This window comes from Oncorhynchus clarkii, chromosome 20, assembly GCF_045791955.1.
Source record: "Oncorhynchus clarkii lewisi isolate Uvic-CL-2024 chromosome 20, UVic_Ocla_1.0, whole genome shotgun sequence".
Classification (NCBI taxonomy): Eukaryota; Metazoa; Chordata; class Actinopteri; order Salmoniformes; family Salmonidae; genus Oncorhynchus; species Oncorhynchus clarkii.
Genome location: NC_092166.1, coordinates 23,770,551 through 23,791,618, shown reverse-complemented (window position 1 = coordinate 23,791,618; position 21,068 = coordinate 23,770,551). Strand labels below are relative to the sequence as shown.

Below are 21,068 nucleotides of genomic sequence, written 5' to 3'. Positions count from 1 at the left end.
ATGTTGTTTGCTTAGCTAGTCACATGCCAAATGGATAGGCTACCTTCACGTATTTGAAATGACATGATCAGTTGATGTTTAGTTATCAAGAAAACCATGCAGTTACTTGCTGTACAACTACAATGAGTTAAATGTGGAATAATCGGTCATGTGTAGTTCTGACTAACCTCAAACGGTGATTATATTAAAACAAAATAGTTAACATTTATTTAGCAACCCCTTGAAAACGGCACGTAGTTGTTAATTGTTTTAGCGGAGTTGGGGTCTCCTTGTCCCCCCAGCAGTCAAATCGAACGTATTTTGACGTTTGATTGAAAACTACCTATATCCGAAGCCTGTGGGAAAGACTGTTTTGTTGGTTCCAGATTGTGTTGAAATACAGCATTGAGCACCTATTCGGAGAGAGTGATTGCATCCTAAATGGCACATTGTTCCTTATATAGTGCACTACCCTGTCAAAAGTAGTGCATTACTTAGGGAATAGGGTGCTATTTGGGATGTAGTAAGCGTGTTCTATCTGCGCAGGTAACAAGTAATTAAGAGTCACCATGGCGATCCAAGGACATGCCTGGCTTCTTTCTTTCCTTCCTTCCTCACAGGAACTGCCTGGCGAACCTTCACCATAAGGAAGCTTCCCACTTCCTTGACTCAGCAGACTTCCCCCAGTTGATCTGTTTCTCCTGGGATTTAAATGAGGGAGAATTCATTTCCATCAGGGCTGTTTACCTCTTCTCACAGTCACAGACCCCAGCTTCTCACTCTAGTGTTTTTCAATCTATTATTTCAATGCACTAGTGCACACTAGGGATAAAGTCCCCATTGTGCCCAGTCCTGATAAAATATATTATCCAAGATGAGGGAAAAAAAGAAACACATTATAATTGGATTCCAAATGTGTTTATTGACCAGATAAAATGACCGGATTTCTATCCACTATCTCTGGCTTTATTCACTGTGGCTAAGCCATTCTCTGTTTCTTTCTCTTCTCTCTCTTCTCTCTCTCTTCTTTCTCTCTTCTCTCTCTCTCTTCTTTCTCTCCTCTCTCTCTCTCTCTCTCTCTCTCTCTCTCTCTCTCTCGTAATGGATTCTGGGGGTGTCTCAGCTCTTTTAGTGAATGACTGCCTTTGGGATGTACTCATTTGTACCATCTCATGGAATCCCTCTCATCATACCACTGACACCACCAGTGCAGTGCAGCGCCCACTGAGTGGATACTACACTGAGTGGGAAGGATGTAAGTGATGAGGTAAAACCATACCCCTCTCTCAAGTATCTTAAAAACCCTCTTTTAGTCTCACTCTCACTGTTGGCAACATACTCTCTGTTCAAATGAGAGGGGCGGCCAACCTGCAGAAATAGATATCCTAACAATTTAGTTAAACACAATAGGTGTTTAGCTACTCTGCTATTTATATCTAATCACATCATGTTGAACTCCATGCCCACTGCCACCATTAGATGTTACTATGACAAAGTAGTCTCCCACTCTATCCTACAGTCTAACAAGGTCGTCAGACAGGTGCTATGCCTTTTTATAGAATAGAGTGGGGTCTACTTTCTACTAGATTTGTCATCTCTCCACTCTCCAGTCAGTGAGCAGCTCCTCTATTGCATATTAGGGCGTCCTCCTCTGGCCTCTGTGTAGGCCTGCCACTGTGAACCCTAGCAGTGTTTGGCCTGCTCAGGCCGTGATCCCTTCTGGTCTCCTCTGGTTTCTCCTTTCACATTCATCTGTAGAGAACAATGGATTGCTCCGTGCATATTCTCTACACTGTCACAGCCTCTCACACATCATAAGGGAGCAGGGGTCGGGAATGGGAATACTACTCCTTCCTCAGACCCATTTGAATGAATGATTGATCAAGATCTGCGTTGGAGGAGTGTAATTTGCGGTATCCAAATGTCACACGAGGCACATTGAAATATTGATGCTTTCATCTGTACAGTATTTGCACAGAAAAAAATAGGAAAGCTTTGGATGAGCTCTCATGCCATGCATGATGTGAATGCAATGCATTCCTCCACATGCATGTTGTGGGAGAGAGGGTTTGTACTGGGGAAATGTTGTTCAACGTTCCTTCACTGTACTGTATATTCAATGAGGGGGTGGGAGGGAGTTATAGAGAAAGCAGGCTATTTGGAGTAGAGGAGTGCAGTAGCAGGGCTCCATTGGCGCTTCCTTGCAAAAGAGACCTTTGTCTCAATGGTGACTCCCTGTTCAAATAAAAGTCAAATACCTGGGCCTACAGAGCAGGGATGTTGAAACAGGAGACTGTTCGACTGCCCTGCTGCCACGCTGCATAACCTCCTCCGGATTTACAAGCCGTTCGTTACAGTTCTATCTTTAACTGCTCTAACACTGAACTCAACCTTCCTCTTCCTGTCCTCAGTTTACAGTGCTTCTCTCAGCACTAACATTCCAATTCACACACACACACACACACACTTTGCTCTACACTTTGATACTATAATAATAGCTTATTTACAGTATGTATATTTTCTTAATTACCACCAACATAATTATATGAGAGAGGGTTGATATTAACGATCTCATCATGGGAATGTAACCGGGCCCTTGATTCGCTCTCAATATCCAGCACATCTCCATAAAAGTAGTGTGATTAACGGTGAGAAACTGTTAGAATATAGACAGTGACCTGCAGCTGCAGCACCAGTTAATCACACTATCAATTACGCTCTCTTTTATAGTTAATTATCCAGCCAGACTGGATTGATTGTGTAGTAGTAAATCAATATGAGAAACAGTTCTGAGCTAAAGTTCAATTAGCTATTTAAAGGTAGGCTTTAACCTGCCGTTTGCACGCAGAGCTTAGAAAGATTGTGGAATAAAGAATGTTAGATGCAACATATTGGGGATGAAAGTGGGTTGTTACAGTTTCTATTTCTGTCGAGTCATGTCTCTCTATAGCCTAGTAGTTTTAGAGCTTGCAGACTGAGATGTAGGCCTGCAGGTATGCCATGGTAACCAACATGAAGTTCCAACATTTGTGGGAAACACAGGAGTGAGATGGGAGGTACTGGTTATTATCATCCATCCTTTCAGACAAGCAGAGTGTCTCTGTGAAAGGCCACTCAAGTTCCTCTCTTCCTCCCCTGCCCTGTTTCGGTGCGGTTCTGTGTGTGTGTGTGTATAGTTCAATAAAGTGCCGGTGATGAATGAGCACTCACGGCCGATGCAGAGCCCCTATTAACATATGGCATTTGTGTTCTCCGGCAATTCGTCACCTCAATGTAAACAGAGACAGCCTCACAATATGAATCCTCTCACACTCTGCAGAGGAGAAATCAATGGGATGATATAGCAGCTTCTACTTGGCCAAAGGGCCGGTGAATGACCATTTAGCCTGGTGATAACAGTGGCGTCTGAGCTCTGAGGCAGCAAGCGCCGGGCTGGCCATCGCTCTGATATTCTCACATTGATTAAGGGACGGAGCAGCAGAGCTCGATACCCATCTCAAGCTCCCATTTCCAGTGAATCCATAGTTATTATGATTTTTGTTTGTGTGCTCCAGATCAGAGATAATCTCCCATCGATCCCAGTGTGGTTATCTGACATAATAGTCCATATGTGAGCAGGTTGACATTTATTGGGATGAATCTTGTTCTGGAGGCAGAACCGAGCAATTTCCACTAGATGGGCCAGTGGCAAAGTCAAAATTGTCTATCTATGCATGAAAACAAAAATGTGCTTTTTGGTCTTAATTTAAGGTTAGGATTAGGCATAAGGTTAGTAGTGTGGTTGGTGTTACGGTTAGGTTTAAAATCTGATTTTGTGGCTGTGCTAGTTAGTGACTACCCTGCAGAGCTGCCTCCTGTACATGAGTCATTGTCAGGAGAATTTTCAATCACAATGATAATAACTAACAATCAATAGCTTTGACCAATCCCTGAGGTTTGTAAGACCATGGGTTTAATAATAATTAGGCAAAGACTTAACTTGTGCAAAAGGTTAGTACAGTTAATTTACGAGAACGTTCTAAAATAAAAAATGCAAACACAGTCTTTATAACACACACAAACAAGTTCAAATCTTAAGCTACGCCTTGCTCAGACAGTCACTGTTTTTCCACTACACAGATACATTGTTTCTTTAATCTGCAACATGTTTCATAATTTTCAGCAAGCCTAAAGGTTTCTCCCCCCCACGCGTGGAGACAGAATGTTCTGTAAGGAACACAGTAGTACAACTTGTCTGTCGATAACTTGTTTCACATTTGCACCCTGCTTACACACTAAAAAGGAACAAAAGGTCCTTGTTCTAATTCTGACTAAAACTACACAAATCATCAGATTATAGTTTTATGATTCTAATACATTTCATGCAATTATATGGTTTCAGGGTGGAATATTTTAATCATTACATTTACGCATATTATCAGCCATCCCAATAAATGCCAACCTGCTCCATATGACGGCCCCGGTTTAGCGACTACATCAACATACTGGCCTATGTAAATGATTAAGGCTGCTGGCTAGAAGCCCAACCGGCCGCAGGGTGGCACTATTATTCCTTTTATGTTGTTTGTCATCTTACGTCCTACTTTAATGTATTCAGACAGTAATACACTCGTTTCACCCACAGACCGGCTCATACATAAAACATACTAAATTCTGTCTGCAAAGGTGCCATTTTCCTCCTTAACCTCTACGGGATCGGTGTCCTCCCCCTCTTCGGGACAGTTGAGCTAACGTGTGCTAATGTGATTATTATGACGTTGTAAGAAACAAGAACATTTCGAGGACATAGACATGTCTTATATGGGCAGAAAGTTGAAATTCTTGTTAATCTAACTGCACTGTCAAATTTTCAGGAGCTATTACAGTGGAAAAATACCATGCTATTGTTTGACAAGAATGCACAACAACAAAAAACTTTTATCATGGCAACGGGTTTGATACGTTCTCCTCTGAAGGTAAATAATGTACTTACATGCAGTAATCTTGCTCTGATTTGTCATCCTGTGGGTCCCAGAGTTAAAATGTAGCATAGTTTTGTTTGATAAAATCAATTTTTATATACAAATGTAGGAACTGGGTTCTACAGTTTGAACCCCTGCTGTCTGCCCCCTGGAATTAATATTAGGAGGCCGTGGCTCGGGTGGTTGATGTCCTTGATGATCTTTTTGACCTTCCTGTGACATCGTGTGCTGTATATGTCCTGGAGAGCAGGCAGTTTGCCCTCTGTGATGCGTTGGGCAGACCGCACCACCTTCTGGAGAGCCCTGCGGTTGCAGGCGGTGCAGTTGCTGTACCAGGCGTCGATACAGCCCGACAGGATGCTTTCAATTGTGCATCTGTAAAAGTTTGTGAGGGTCTTAGGGGCCAAGCCGAATGTCTTCAGCCTCCTGAGGTTGAAGAAGTGCTGTTGTGCCTTCTTCACCACACTGTCTGTGTGGGTTGACCATTTCAGGTTGTCATTGATGTGCACGCCGAAGAACTTGAAGCTTTCCACCTTCTCCACACTGCGGTCTCGTCAATGTGGATAGGGGCGTGCTCCCTCTGCTGTTTCCTGAAGTTCACAATCAGCTCCTTCGTTTTTCCAACATTGAGGAAGAGGTTATCTTCCTGGCACCACTCCGCCAGGGCCCTTACATCCTCCCTGTAGGCTTTCTCGTCACTGTTGGTAATCAGGCGTACTACTGTTGTGTCGTCTGCAAACTTGATGATTGAGTGGGAGAAGTGCGTGGCCACGCAGTCATGGGTGAACAGTGAGTACAGGATGTGGCTAAGCACGCACCCTTGTGGGGCCCCTGTTTTGAGGATCAGCGAAGTTTAGGTGTTGTTTCCTACCTTCACCACCTGGGGACAGCCCTACAGGAAGTCTAGGACCCAGTTGCACAGGGCAAGGTTCAGACCCAGGGCCCCCTAGCTTAATGATGAGCTTGGAGGGTACTATGGTGTTGAATGCTGAGCTATAGTCAACGAACAGCATTCTTACATACAGTGGGGAGAACAAGTATTTGATGCACTGCCGATTTTGCAGGTTTTCCTACTTACAAAGCATGTAGAGGTCTGTCATTTTTATCATAGGTACACTTCAACTGCGAGAGACGGAATCTAAAACTAAAATCCAGAAATTCACATTGTATGATTTTTTAAGTAATTAATTTGCATTTTATTGCATGACATAAGTATTTGATCACCTACCAACCAGTAAGAATTCCGGCTCTCACAGACCTGTTAGTTTTTATTTAAGAAGCCCTCCTGTTCTCCATTCATTACCTGTACTAACTGCACCTGTTTGAACTCGTTACCTGTATAAAATACACCTGTCCACACACTCAATCAAACAGACTCCAACCTCTCCACAATGGCCAAGACCAGAGAGCTCTGTAAGGACATCAGGGTTAAATTGTAGACCTGCACAAGGCTGGGATGGGCTACAGGACGATAGGCAAGCAGCAATTATTAGAAAATGGAAGAAGTTCAAGATGACGGTCAATCACCCTCGGTCTGGGGCTCCATGCAAGATCTCACCTCGTGGGGCATCAATGATCATGAGGAAGGTGAGGGATCAGCCCAGAACTATACGGCAGGACCTGGTCAATGACCAGAAGAGAGCTGGGACCACAGTCTCAAAGAAAACCATTAGTAACACACTACGCCGTCATGGATTAAAATCCTGCAGCGCACGCAAAGTCCCCCTGCTCAAGCCAGCGCATGTCCAGGCCCGTCTGAAGTTTGCCAATGACCATCTGGATGATCCAGAGGAGGAATGGGAGAAGGTCATGTGGTCTGATGAGACAAAAATAGAGCTTTTTGGTCTAAACTCCACTTGCTGTGTTTGGAGGAAGAAGAAGGATGAGTTCAACTCCAAGAATGGATGGGGCCATGTATCGCGAGATCTTGGCCAACAACCTCCTTCCCTCAGTAAGAGCATTGAAGATGGGTCGTGGCTGGGTCTTCCAGCATGACAACGACCCGAAACACACAGCCAGGGCAACTAAGTAGTGGCTCCGTAAGAAGCATCTCAAGGTCCTGGAGTGGCATCGCCAGTCTCCAGACCTAAACCCAATAGAAAATCTTTGGAGGGAGCTGAAAGTCCGTATTGCCCAGCGACAGCCCCGAAACCTGAAGGATCTGGAGAAGGTCTGTATGGAGGAGTGGACCAAAATCTCTGCTGCAGTGTGTGCAAACCTGGTCAGGAACTACAGGAAACGTATGATCTCTGTAATTGCAAACAAAGGTTTCTGTACCAAATATTAAGTTCTGCTTTTCTGATGTGTCAAATAGTTATGTCATGCAATAAAATGCTAATTAATTACTTAAAAATCATACAATGTGATTTTCGGGATTTTTGTTTTAGATTCCGTCTCTCACAGTTGAAGTGTACCTATGATAAAAATGACAGACCTCTACATCTTTGTAAATAGGAAAACCTGCAAAATCAGCAGTGTATCAAATACTTGTTCTCCCCACTGTAGGTATTCCTCTTGTCCAGATGGGATAGGGCAGTGTGCAGTGCGATGGCGATTACATCATCTGTGGCTCTGTTGGGGCGGTAAGTAAATTGAAGTGGGTCTAGGGTGTCGGGTAAGGTGGAGGTGATATCATCCTTAACTAGCCTCTCAAAGCACTTCATGATGACAGAAGTGAGTGCTACATCTCTGCTCTGATAAGAGGGAAGCCAGTTGATTTCTCAGTGTGGAGCCATTTTACAAATCAGATAAGGCATCCACTCATGTAGAATTAGAAATGTAGCCTACATAAAATGAAACACCCCTGTCTGTAACCTCAAAATGCTGGCAGAATCATTACAGACAATACTGAAGGTCTCCATAAACAGCAGTGAGTTGCATTTCATTGTTATGTGTTAATTGTGTCTTGCGTGACCTTGCCTTGCTCTTGTAGGTGGTGTTTTCATGGTTACATTGTTAATATGTGTCACCCATCCCATGGCCCATGGGAAATTAGGGCAGTAGAGGCACACAGTACCTTGTGATGAAGTGCCGCAATGATTTTTTTCTACGGTGTGTCGGGGAGGGGTGGGTGGCGTCTCTGTGGGGAAACAGGAATAGGAAGGGGTGGTCGGCAATGGGGGAGAGGAGCGAGGGGGGCAGTGGCGGCTTTGAAAGCTTCTCCTCCCAAGACCACGTGTTGTGTAACCTACTCCCTCCCCCCTGGAGGGAGACCCCGTTCACACTTAGTGCTGCACTGGCTGGCTGGGCTACTCTGACAGAATACACCATGTTGACCATTCTAAAGGAGGAAAGGATCCCTACAGTCAGCCCCACTCCCAGTAATCTCTGCTCTACGACACTGTAACCTAGTGATGCCACACAGATATACAGACTGGGGACAGAGCCAAGTGTTACTGTAGCGGCATCTCACCACACTCCCTCTCTGTCTCTAACAGGGAATTCTCATTGCGATGTACACATATATTACAGTTACTGTGAGTTCATGTGGATGTGTACTGAATTCATGGAGATTTTTTTTTAAATGAAAATGTCCCAGTCACCAGGTAATGCTCAAGGCTGGGCCATTAAGATGCTACGGCAGAGGAAGATGGTTTGCTGTTTTTCTATTCTGACCATGCTCTGTTTCCAACATTTCTTTCAGTTCAGCGGATGAGAAGTTTCGCTGGAATAACCAAGGTAGGTACATTTTACATCCCATGCATGTAGTTCTGTGTTATGTCACAGAGCACGCGACAACCTCAGTTGAGTTGCATACTTTGAAATGATAGGTGTATCTTGTGAGTAGAGTGGAGTGGACCATGCCTAGCTCCTAGGTGTGGACAGCTGTCATCATTTGTCAGATAGACACAGCTTTGTTGCTGTTCTGTCTTGTCAGTCCGGTGTAAAAATGTGCACATCTAGTTGAGACTATATTGATGGGCTTAGAGCAAAGTATGAATGACAGAACACACCTTTGTCTTCTAAAGTATCAAACACAGGTAGTCTAGGATTTGATCATTGAAGCGGCGGTGGTCAAAGATTTATGACTGACTGCAAGTCATGTTCAGAATTCTACTGCTCCTGCTTCTCCTTAGTCACCGACTCAGGGGAAGTTCCACTGATGTTTTGGATGAGATTATAAAAATGTTGCACAAACAGAATTATCCCTGAGTTAAAACACCAGTAATCATCATCATGACTCTAATAGGGTAGAGGACTAAGTGTCTGCTGCCAGTAGCCTCAGCCTTAGATGAGAGATTAATCCTGATCTTAAACCTCTTGTGTAAGGCTTTAACCCCTTGGCACTGTTTGCCGTACTGATGACACTAGACAGAGGACAAGTATGTCAGTTACTGTAGGTAAGGACAAACAGATAGTCAAGGAGAAGGTATGGCACGGCAGAGACACATTTCAGTGTTTAGTCAAGAGCTTTTTGCTTATCTAGCATGGTCACCACCACCTGGCCGTCAGAGTGTGTCTGTAGTAAAGTCTTGCCTCTTTTTAAGGTAACTGAACACTAATCCTGCTTCTCTATTCATTTCTGTGTCTCCACAGACGGACAGAAGGACATTGAGGAAGAACTGACGACCGGCTTGGAGCTGGTGGACTCCTGCATTAGGTCACTCCAGGAATCTGGGATACTTGACTCCCAGGAATTCTCCGCAGGCGACAGTAAGGACCTTATGCAGTGCAGATTCTTTTTTTTTTTTTTTTTACTTACTTTTAGGTATATTGTTTAGTACCTTTTAAAGCAGCAGAAACATTGTGAATAAAGTGATTTGATTTCATTGTTGAATTACATCGTATCCTTACTATAGTTAAGATATTTTCAAATTCACTAGAAATAGACAAATAGCTTGACATGTGCCAAATGAAAGCTAAGTTGACTGCAACACTCTTTTTTAAAAAAAACTTAGACATGTTTAGAACTGATTATGCTTATCAATATTCAAAATAAATGTCAAGAAAAATGCCAAGAATTATCTGTATGGAATCGCCTAGATACAGAAATGCTAGGTGATAGGTCTCTCTTTTGTAGAGCCCAGAGTGATATCAATGACTGTTTCAATCAGGAACTATATACCGCAGGTGTTTGTCTCTTATCACCCCTGCCTTCTGCATTCGAAACAGTTGTTTTCCTTTCTCTTTTGAACCCAAATGCCCTCACTTCATTTGATCCAAGCAATGATCTTCATCTTTCCACTAAGAGCCACTGAGAGAGTATTATCTGTCAGGATAGATTCAGTATATGTCAAGGGTTTGATATGGAAATGATGTCTCGCCGAGGTGTCAGCGGCTTCCTTCGGGCATAACAGAGAACACATGTGTACGAGGAACACGCTTTCAAATCAGCCACCGCAAAATAAATTGCGTTCATATTCAATCTGTTGAAAAGTGCAGGGAGTTTTGGGGCTAGGAAGGGAGAACATTTTCAGATAATACTAGTTTATGCCCAGTGTGTGTGTTTTGGCACGTTTGTGTGTGTACGTACGTGCATGTGCACGTCTCATAGACTGTGTTTGCACACATATGTGCACAGCACACCCATCTTACTTCCCTCTCGAGTAGTGAGGCTAAAAATAGCATCTTGATGAAATATTGAAATGTTTTGATACAGAATGCAGGTCGTAGACTAGATGAATAAAGGAGCCCCTCCCTGTATATTTCAGGCACCCAGAGCGATCACCACCCCAGGGATATTCCTCTGGTCTGCTAGACTACTTGACTCTACCACACACACCACAAATGAACTCTTCTATGAAAGCTCCTGCAATATTCACTTTCCTTCCTGAAATCCTCTCCCAAAGATTCACTACCATTGACATGATTATGTATTTAGGAAATACCCAATAACTTAACAGCCCGAAGTGGTCGCAGAAACATTTCCGTGGTCATTTTCATACAGTGTGTCTGTGTGTGTGTGTCTGTGTGTGTGTGTGCCAGAGGCAGTTATTGGGCACAAGTTGCCAGTGACTCCACGCTAATGTGAAAATGAGGTCGGTGTTGCCAGAACAACATGGATGTGAGAGTAAAAGCAGAGGAAGGTGTGAAGGCAGTCAAGGGAGGAAGTCTTACAGACCTGTGAGCAGTGTAGAGCACTGAAACGGATCACACTGAAACAGGTTCACAGCATTTTACTTAGTGACTCACAGCTAAATCGCGGAAAATAGTATACTACTATACTGTACATTTGATTTGTTTTTGTGTGTGCAGTAATTCTATTTTGATTTAGAACTGTGTCTTTTATACAAAATATAATATACTGAATCCTATTGCTGATGTAATAAAAATATAGGTCTATGAAAATAAAATGCTGACGTTAGTGTTACTAATTGAAGGCTAACCTTTATTTTTGGCCTCATTCTGCACCACTTGTGCTCAGTAACTCCCAGTTCCTCCTGATCCATTATGCATGCCCTTACTCTCTCCATTTCTGGGTCTGAGAGAGAGAGAGAGAGAGAGAGAGAGAGGTATTTCGGTTCGGTAGAAAGGTAGGTGGAGAGAAAGTATTTGAATTTGAAAGACCCTACAGTACATCAACATTCAACCCTCAGACGTCATATGAGAGACTGGGAGAGAGACTGGTAAAAGAGAGTGTGGGGGATATAGAGACAGAGGGTAAGAGGTTGTCGCAATATTTCAGCTCCACTATTCTCTCTGCCCTAAACAGGACAAGGCCTGCTATCCCAGAGTGCACTACAGCTCAACAATCAGGATGGTTCACTCTCTTACCCAGCCGGTTACCTCAGCAACCAGGCACTAGAGGCCCTGCCCCGCAGTGGCCAGGTGGGAGGGGCAGTCCACAGTTACAACCAGGTGGGTGAGACTTAGAGCCCTGGTCAAAAGTAGTGGACTAAGGAGTAGAGTGCCATTTGTAACGGGCTCCTATATTGCGTCTGTCAATGATAATAGCCTCTTTGCTGCATAGTCTGGATTTCAATATGGCATGTGATGTAGGTGTAAGATCTAAGGTTCTTTCTGTGGTTCTCCAGGTGACGTCTAGCCGTGCGGCCCAGCTAGCTGCCAGTGTAGACTCCTCCCAGTCCAGAGAGTCGTTTGCCCAGGGCCATGGCAGCGCCTTCCACATGCCTGACGCCCCGCCAACTCCTTCCATGTACTACTCTTGCTCCACCCTGCCTGCCCAACGTGTGAGCTCCCCCCACTCCATGCAGGCCGTGGGCTCTCCCACCAAGCTTCAGCGCCTGGGCTCTGCCTCTGACATGCCCAGCTACGCCACCCTGCAGCGGGTCTCCTCGCCCAAGCAGTCCCCCAGCCGGCTGGCCAAGTCCTACAGCACCAGCTCCCCCATAAACATGGTAGTTGGGTCTGCTGGGCTGTCCTCCACTTCCCCGCTGCACATGGCTTCTTCAGGCAACGCCTCGGGCTCATCCCCACTCCATCATTTCAGCTCTACCGTGGGTAACTACGCTACCCTGTCCCCCACCAAGCGCATGCAACACTCCTCGGACCAGTACAAGATCTCCCACGAGCTGTATGCAAACGCCACCCTCGGGAGGCCTGGCAGCCTGGCAGGTGGGTGCACAGGCTCAGACAGAGAGAAACTGTCTCTATATACAAAACATTAAAAACACTTTCCTAATACTGAGTTTAACTAGTGACATCAATAAGGGATCATAGCTTTCACCCGGATTCACGTGACCAGTCTATGTCATGGAAAGAGCAGGTGTTCATAGTGTTTTGTACACTCGGTGTATATATCATGTCTAAAAATGTGTGTTTTTTCTTTGGGCTCAGCAGTCTTTTATTTATATATGTTTTCTCAAATGACTCTAAATGCTGTAGTTAATGGGCTTGATAATACTAGATATTATTAACCATGTTTGGAACACAGGAGGCTGCTGGTTTTATGGAAACCATGTGTTCAATACCATTCTATTCACTCCGTTCCAGCCATTACTATGAGCCCGTCTTCCCCAATTAAGGTGCCACTAGCCTCCTGTGGTTTGGAACCACGTAATGATGTTTCCTATGTTTTTGTTGTGGTGTTCAGGATCCAGGGGCTCTTATAGCAGCCAGCACAGTCACCTGGGCTCCGAGCTGCGACCTCTCCAGTCTCCTGAGCACCACATTGACCCCATCTATGAGGACAGGGTCTACCAGAAGCCTTCTATCAGGAGTCTCAATCAGAACCAGGGTGAGTCAGATGGTCCAGAACCCCTGCCCTACTGCGCTGGGCATCCCCTTATATTTGACTAGGCTTTTGTCAGGCTCACCTACTTCTTTTGACCAACTAAATGTTAATATCCCACTGTTGGTTTCAGAGGGTTATCATTCAATGAGAGGTTCAAGAGCCAAATGCGTTCTCAGTAGATACTTCTATTTTATTGGTTCTTTGAAGTTCTGTGTCAGCACTTGATTAGTCCTTGATAGGGAGAATTGACTTAAAGCAACGATACATTGTATAATGTCAGAATTAGATGGGAATTAAGCGAACACAGCAAGCCCAAAAGGTAAGGAAGCAGGTATTTCAACAGTCAATGCCCCACATTTAGCTTATTATTCAGGTGGAACTTAGGTGGGCCTTTAAACTGTGGTTTTCCTGCAAATAACGCTAATAATGATCAAAAACAACATTAGCGTTTTTATCACTCCATCAGATCGTTTATCTCAATTTTTCAGTTCAGTTATGCAAATCCGATTAGTATCTTGATAGCAATCACAATCACATAACATTAGATAATTAGATATTAGACAGAAATAAATCTAAATTATTCCCGCAGAATTTAAACTCAAGCGTTGAAAACTGAGTTGGAGGCACCCACCATGGTCAAATGCATTCCACAGTATTTAGCCTAATGCTTTCTTTAATGAGCATGTGTATCCCCTCCACAGAAATTCCACCTCACGTCACTGCATATGATGAAATCCTACTATACGATCTGAAAAGCTTTGTAGTTTCCTAACGGCTAGGGAATTGGAGTTACAATCTTGCTTCCTGTTTGTAAAGACTGCAGGCTAGTAAATTATGAAAGACCTGAGGGAATACTGTGATTCTTACTGGTGTTTCATTGAGCATGGGTTGAGATGGTACAGATTGTGCATGAAGGCTGTTGGCTCATATCCTCACAGCCTTCTGTACAGTACTGTATCCATCCTCTGCTCATACTCAACCTAATCTTTTATTTTATTTTTTATCTTTATTTAACTAGGCAAGTCAGTTAAGAACAAATTCTTATTTTACAATGACAGCCTACCGGGGAACAGGGTTAACTGCTTTGTTCAGGGGCAGAACGACTGGCCCAACGCTCTAACCTCTAGGCTACCTGTCGCCCCATCTTTCACCCCCTTCAGGCAACCGTCTGGGCAAAATGTTGCATCTAGTGGTTTAATGTTGTTTTTTGCTAATTTGGCTGTCCAAAAAACGTTGCATCAACATCAAATACATAACTAACATAAAATATCACATAACAAATTGAGATGAGACACCATTTGTTTCTGTGATTATATAAATTTCCAACCCTCATACAACATTCATCCAATGTGAATTGGTCTGATATTCCATTTGTCCGACTATAGTACAACTACGAGCTGCTCATGTGGAAAGTTTCAATGTGTGGAGCCGAGGTCATGGCTCTTAGGGAGGAGGGAGTCATGTACAAGCTGCTACACTGTAACTCTATTCACCTCTCACACTGTCTGCAGGCAGGCAGGCAGGCAGGCAGGCAGGCAGGCAGGCAGGCAGGCAGGCAGGCAGGCAGGCAGGCAGGCAGGCAGGCAGTGCTCCTCAGAGATAGAGGCCTTCTACCTACATGGTCAGGATTATCAGTAGAAGCATCTCTGCCAATGCGTGCAGCGCAGCACGGTAGTGCATGCTTTCAGACTGGACTCACAGTTCAAGTGCTTTAGAGATACATCAAGGTGCATGGCAATACGTGAGAGAATAGTGTTTCAACCCAAGGCTTTGCTCAAGCTATTTTTCCCAAATATGTATATGTTCAAAATAGCATTGAATTACATTTATGTAGGCCCTTATAGATTATTTTTAGCTAGTACCTGTCATTGATTTTCTTAAAAAGCAAAGTCTTCACAGACAGAAAACTTAGTTATCAGAGGCCATCCTTGGACTTTGATATTCATCACTGTCCCCAGTGAATCCTTCTGACATTGATTTTTAACAACATAATACTGTCTGGAAATTAAAGTGTTCTGTGTTCAAGGTCATGTTCATGGCACTCAGGTAGATTATGAAAACACACACACACAAAAAAACTTTTCACAGTGAACTGCTGACCAAAGCCCTTTCCATATTCTGAGAGAGATCAATCAGTTGGGTTGTGTTAGAGTGAATAGTCATCTATCTACAGAATGCCCACTTCTTGTCATGGCCATTTTGTCAATTATGGGTTAATTTGACAAAGCACTAACTTTAATTTGACAAAGTGACATTTGGTGCATTCCTTCGTCATAATTCATATAAGATAACTGTCCTGAAAGTTAGCATTTTTTCCAGACACATACATTTGCGTTTTTCCAGACACTTTTTTATTTTTCTGGTTTTCTGTCTATATTATGGTTTCTTAGTAGAGGCTGCTGGGAAGTATTGAAATTAATTTAATTAAATTATCCTTTTTGGCCTTCTTTTGACTTTGCTTTTGCCTTCTTGTTCCCCTCCTCTTCTTTCTCTGGTGGTTGGCTGTTCTGTTTCTCTTTTCACTGTGTGTTCTTACTCATTCCTCTGCCTAGACCCCGTAAACCAGTTTTGTGAACAGGTCCTGAACTTTCTGCTCTGTCCCTACTTCCCTCCTACCATAGCCCCGTCTTCCCCTGGTGTTGACTCCACCCCCTTGCAGCGTACAGGCAGCCAGAACGCCTCAGGCACTTTGCCATACCAGAGAAGCAGCTTTGCCACTGCCTCTGCTGCGGACTACTCCAACCCGTACCGCACTCTCCAGTTCTGCCCGTCTACCGAGTCTCCCTACAGCAAGTCTGGCCCCGCCCTTCCCCCGGAGGCCGCACTGGCCCGCTCACCTTCTGTGGACAGTATCCAGAAGGATCCCAGGTAAGTGCCGCTATAGTACTGCCGTTTAAAACACACTTCTCTTTCAGTCAGGCCACTGAGTATGGAACACACGTCCACAACACATCACTGCCTCCCAATATCTCCTCAGTTTGATTTGAAGTCCTGTCGGCACCACTATGCCCTGAATGACACCACCACTGTTATTTGGAGGGCACATGAAGCTTGTGTTAAACCTTACCTTCTCCCTTCACATTGTGTTGTTGAAACGTTTATGTGTGTGTGAGTGTGTGAGTGCGTGTGTGTGTCGTAAAGTGTTTCACTGGGAGTGCCTTGATTCATAAGCTGTATGGCTGTATTGCTGTACTATCAGAGTTGCTTTTGTTTGGGTCTGATCAAGGAGTTTATCCTTTAGAGCAAACACAAAAACCGTACTGTCAATGCCAGTAACAACAACAACATTTTTAATCACTAGGAATACACACCAATTAAAGAGTTATCCTAGAAAACAGGAATACAAGAATCTGTGTTTGCATTCTCTACAATTTCATTACTGATTTATCCTGTTCCATTTTCTTCATTCACCATCCCTGTACTGTTTGTTTATTTTAGTTTCTTTCCTTTTCCACATTGCACCTTTCTGCCGTAGCTCTGGCATTACGTTGGCGTTTGCACACTCTTTCAGTGGATTTACTTGTGATGATGCATTGCATTGACTGGCTGCAACCAACTTCACAACATGCACAGTCAATTACAGTAATCTCCAAATGAGAAGGTCTTCTCTTTTATTTGGTTACTTCATATTCATTATTGTTAAAGGGTGGGTCTCACCAAAACAGTTCTCCAATCTTTCCTCATTTCAGTTCATTGTGGAAAAACTAGGCCAGTATTGTGCATAGCGAAGCAATGAAATTACAGAAATTGATTTAATTGTTTTAATGAATAATGTTCAAAATCGGCAAGCGAAACAACGTTTTACTCAACAAATACTTAACCGCAATTAAGGATGTTATATTTGGTTGACTATGTACAGGTAACTGCCAAAATAAAGGAAACGCATATATAGGGTCTTAATAGGGCGTTGGGCCACCACAAACCGCCAGAAGAGCTACAATGAGCCATGGCATACATTCTACAAGTGGCTAGAACTCTATTGGAGGGATGTGGCACCATTATTCAATGAGAAATTCCATAATTTGGTGTTTTGTTGATGTTGGTGGGAAACATTGTCTCAGGCGCTGCTCCAGTATCTCCCATAAGTGTTCAACTGAGTTGAGATCTGGTGACTGAGACACACACATACATACACACACACACACACACACACACACACACACACACACACACACACACACACACACTCTTTAAACCCCCTATGGTCCTTTGAGACCCCTCTTTCATGGTAGCCAAAATAATGGGTGTGTGTGTATAATGGGCAACTGGGCATTTTTATACAAGACCCTAAGCATGATGGGATGTTAATTGCTTAATTAACTCAGGAACCACACTTGTGTGGAAGTACCTGTTTTCAATATACAGTACATTGTATCCCTCATTTACTCCTTTATTTTGTCAGTTGCATGTATCTGTAAGTTAAAACCTTTTACTGCGGTGGGCTAAATCAGGGTCACACAGAGTGTTTTTTGGTAGTCTTAAACAAATATACTTGGAAACAATAGTATGCACCTCACACACATGGTTATGGGCTTAAAAAAATAAGACGCCTGTACCATGTCAGAAATACACTGACTATACCAAACATAAGGAACACCTTCCTTGATATTGAGGGCAGGGACTCTACAAGGTGTCGAAAGCGTTCAACAGGGATGCAGGCCCATGTTGACTCCAATGCTTCCCACAGTTGTGTCAAGTTGGCTGGATGTCCTTTGGGTGGTGGACCATTCTTGATACACACTGGAAACTGTTGAGCATGAAAAACCCAGCAGCGTTGCAGTTCTTGACACAAACCGGTGTGCCTGGCAAACCGGTGCGCCTTTACCTCGTTCAAAGGCACTTCGATCTTTTGTCTTGCCCATTCACCCTCTGAATGGCACGCATACACAATCCATGTCTCAATTGTCTCATCGCTTAAAAATCCCTACACTGATTGAAGTGGATTTAACAAGTGACATCAATAAGGGATCATGGCTTTCACCTGGTCAGTCTACGTCATGGAAAGAGCAGGTATCCTTAATGTTTTGTATACTCAGTGTAGTGTTGAAATGTATTCCATTTTGAGTTTGCATCCCAATATTACACTTTATATACATCACAAAAGACTGAAATATAACAAAACCGTTTTACATAGAAACACCGGATAAAAAAATCATGATACAAAAATTATAGTTTATTAATTATGAAATTATGAAAAATATGAGTAACATTCCACCCATGAGTCCATGAGAGGGTGATTTGGTAATTTGACTGCAGGAAAGGGCTACAACTTTCCGAATGGTCAATGGTTGTTTGCAGGGTATAATCAATGTCACTATTTAGCAGAGAATCCTAAACCATAGGAAAGCTTATTCGTAAAACATCTATCCAGATGTAAGTAAGACAATACAATTGCTAGAACGGGTCTCTCCACAAACCATGACAATGGTTCTGATGACTGAACAACCCTTAATTGGTCTAGCTGATAGACAATGGTGAATGTGCAGGAAGATGTCAAAATTAAGAAATGACGTCATTATTTTAGCATCATCCTCCTAGTTTTTAAACTACAGCGTGTGACATCATTCAATGTGCCAATAAATCAGCACAATCTACTTTTTAGTTTTTTCAAATTGCCGGCAGCTTAAAGCTAACATTGGGATCATGTATGCTGTGCTAATGACTATACACAAAAAAGAGTAACAGAGGGAAATGTACAATACGGCAAATTTAGCAATACAAGGAATGTGTGGTAAGTGCATGGGGCTGCCATCTTTATGCACCTCTGCTATTGATCCTCACATTTCTTGATTTTTGTAAGACCCCCTCCTTAATGGACTCCCATCGACCACAATCAAATCATCTTAGTGCATGTTCTGAATCCAGTGCAAGTGTGTAATATGAAAAGTGTTGAGAAAGAAAGACAGTCAAATGAGTATTATTTTATTATTGTCAAGCTCCTTTGTGCGAGACACCCACCTACCTTTTTTTTTCTTTCTGCCTGTCTCCTGATAGGTACGACCCTGAATTCCTTGTCTGGAATCAAAATCAAGCCGAGCAAAGAATGACAAAGTAATCCAGCATTTATTTACGTATTTCTATCTCTTATTCACTGAATCTGTCTTTCATGTCTACTACACAAAATGCCAGGCACATCTCCTTACCAATGAAAGAGCATGAATGAGAATAGTTAAATTCTATTTTCCATTGCATTGTCTTCTCAACTACTTAAAGTAGCTACTTCACTGAGAGATTAAGAGATGTGTTATTCGCTTTACTTCCAATTGAGCTCAGGCAAAGGTTGCACTAGGGGTCCATGTCCAACATATTATATTTCCTTCTCACAAATGCACAGTATACATTAGGCTTATGTATCTATTTGGCTTCAGGTTTCTCGAGTTCACTTTTCAGGCTTATCTAGTATTTGATGGTAAAGATGTGACATTGTGACGTCCGTTACTCTTTAGTGAATTAAGCTATAAGGGGTTTCTGACAGCAGTTAGAAGCTTTTTGGGTAGGCTACGGGGACTTGCTGATTGTGTTAGTAGGACAGTATTGTCCAACGATCATCCATTTTCTTCTTCGTTTTACATCCTTCATCATCATTTTTCACTCATTGTTTTTGAAATGTGCTTCATCATCCCAAGATTTACTGAGACTTGGTCGGTAATTGATGGCAGAATCCAGGAATTTAGACTGTCACTTTTGCAGTATGTTATCATTCTCCCTTTATGCAATCTTTCTCAACTAATACTCATTTTAGTACATATATGATATATCGTGTAGTGTGACTGACCGACATCTATGGCCCACATAGGCTAGTAGAAACAATATGCGATTCCCATTCACTGACTAGTAATCCATACAGATTAGCACATGATATGTTTTATGGCCTATTTTTTGGGGCAGGTTGACATTTATTAGGATGAGTTTTGTCCTGGAGGCAGAGCTGAGCGATTTCCACTAGATGGGCCAGCTGCTAAGTCAAAATTGGCTACATAGCCTATCGTAAAAATTGGTTTTAATTTAAGGTTAAGGCATAAGGTTAGCAGTATGGTTAATGTTAGGGTTAGGTTTAAAATCTGATTTTAAGACTTTGTGGATGTGCCAGCTAGTCACTAGCCTGCAGAGCTGCTTCCAGTATGAGTCATCCCAATAAATGCCAACCTGCGATGTCTTATCCCCAAGACTACAGTGATGTGTGGGATTCAAAGTACAGTGCATTCGAAAAGTATTTAGACCACTTCACCTTTTCCCCATTTTGTTACATTACAGCCTTATTCTAAAACAGGTTTTTAGAAATGTTTGCAAATGTATATACAGAAAAAGTGTATATATATATATATCACAATTACATTAAGTATTCAGACCCTTTACTTAGTACTTTGTTTATGTACCTTTGGCAGCGATCAAATTACAGTCTCGAGTCTTCTTGGGTATGACGAACAAGCTTGGCACACCTGTATTTGGGGAGTTTATCCCATTCTTCTATGCAGATCCTCTCAAGCTCTGTCAGGTTGGATGGGGAGCATCGCTGAACAGCTATTTTCAGGTCTCTCCAGAGATTCTCGATCAGGTTCAAGTTCGGGCTCTGGCTGGGCCGCTCAAGGACATTCAGAGACTTGTTCGAAAGCCACTCCTGCGTTGCCTTGGCTGTGTGCTTAGGGTCATTGTCTTGTTGGAAGGTGAACTTTCACCCCAGGCTGAGGTCCTGTGCTTCCTGGAGCAGGTTTTCAAGGATCTTTCCTTTTACTGAGGAGTGTCTTCCGCCAGGCCACTCTACCGTAAAGGCCTGATTGGTGGAGTGCTGCAGAGATGGTTGTCTTTCTGGAAGTGTCACGGCTTTCTTCTGTTGAAGTAGAGGCGGACCAAAAGGCAGCGAGGTTACTTTGATACATCTTTAATAAAGATGAAAATAGAACAATATACAAAAACAAGAAACGTGAAAAACTGAAAACAGCCCTCTCTGGTGTAACAAACACAAAGACAGGAACAATCACCCACAAAACCCAACA

The 21,068-nt window shown here is 43.0% G+C and overlaps 1 protein-coding gene across 2 annotated transcripts in view; it reads left to right on the top strand.

The window, feature by feature from the left end:
• The window catches only part of LOC139377346 (catenin (cadherin-associated protein), delta 2b), a 104,468-nt gene that overhangs the window by 40,538 nt on the left and 42,862 nt on the right, over window positions 1–21,068 (top strand). For both annotated transcript variants that reach the window (XM_071120370.1, XM_071120371.1), the window contains 7 exons: window positions 8,584–8,618; window positions 9,477–9,593; window positions 11,593–11,738; window positions 11,915–12,455; window positions 12,934–13,077; window positions 15,627–15,942; window positions 19,069–19,125. In XM_071120370.1, coding sequence (XP_070976471.1) covers window positions 8,584–8,618; window positions 9,477–9,593; window positions 11,593–11,738; window positions 11,915–12,455; window positions 12,934–13,077; window positions 15,627–15,942; window positions 19,069–19,125 — 1,356 coding nt within the window. The remainder of the gene's footprint in view (window positions 1–8,583; window positions 8,619–9,476; window positions 9,594–11,592; window positions 11,739–11,914; window positions 12,456–12,933; window positions 13,078–15,626; window positions 15,943–19,068; window positions 19,126–21,068) is intronic.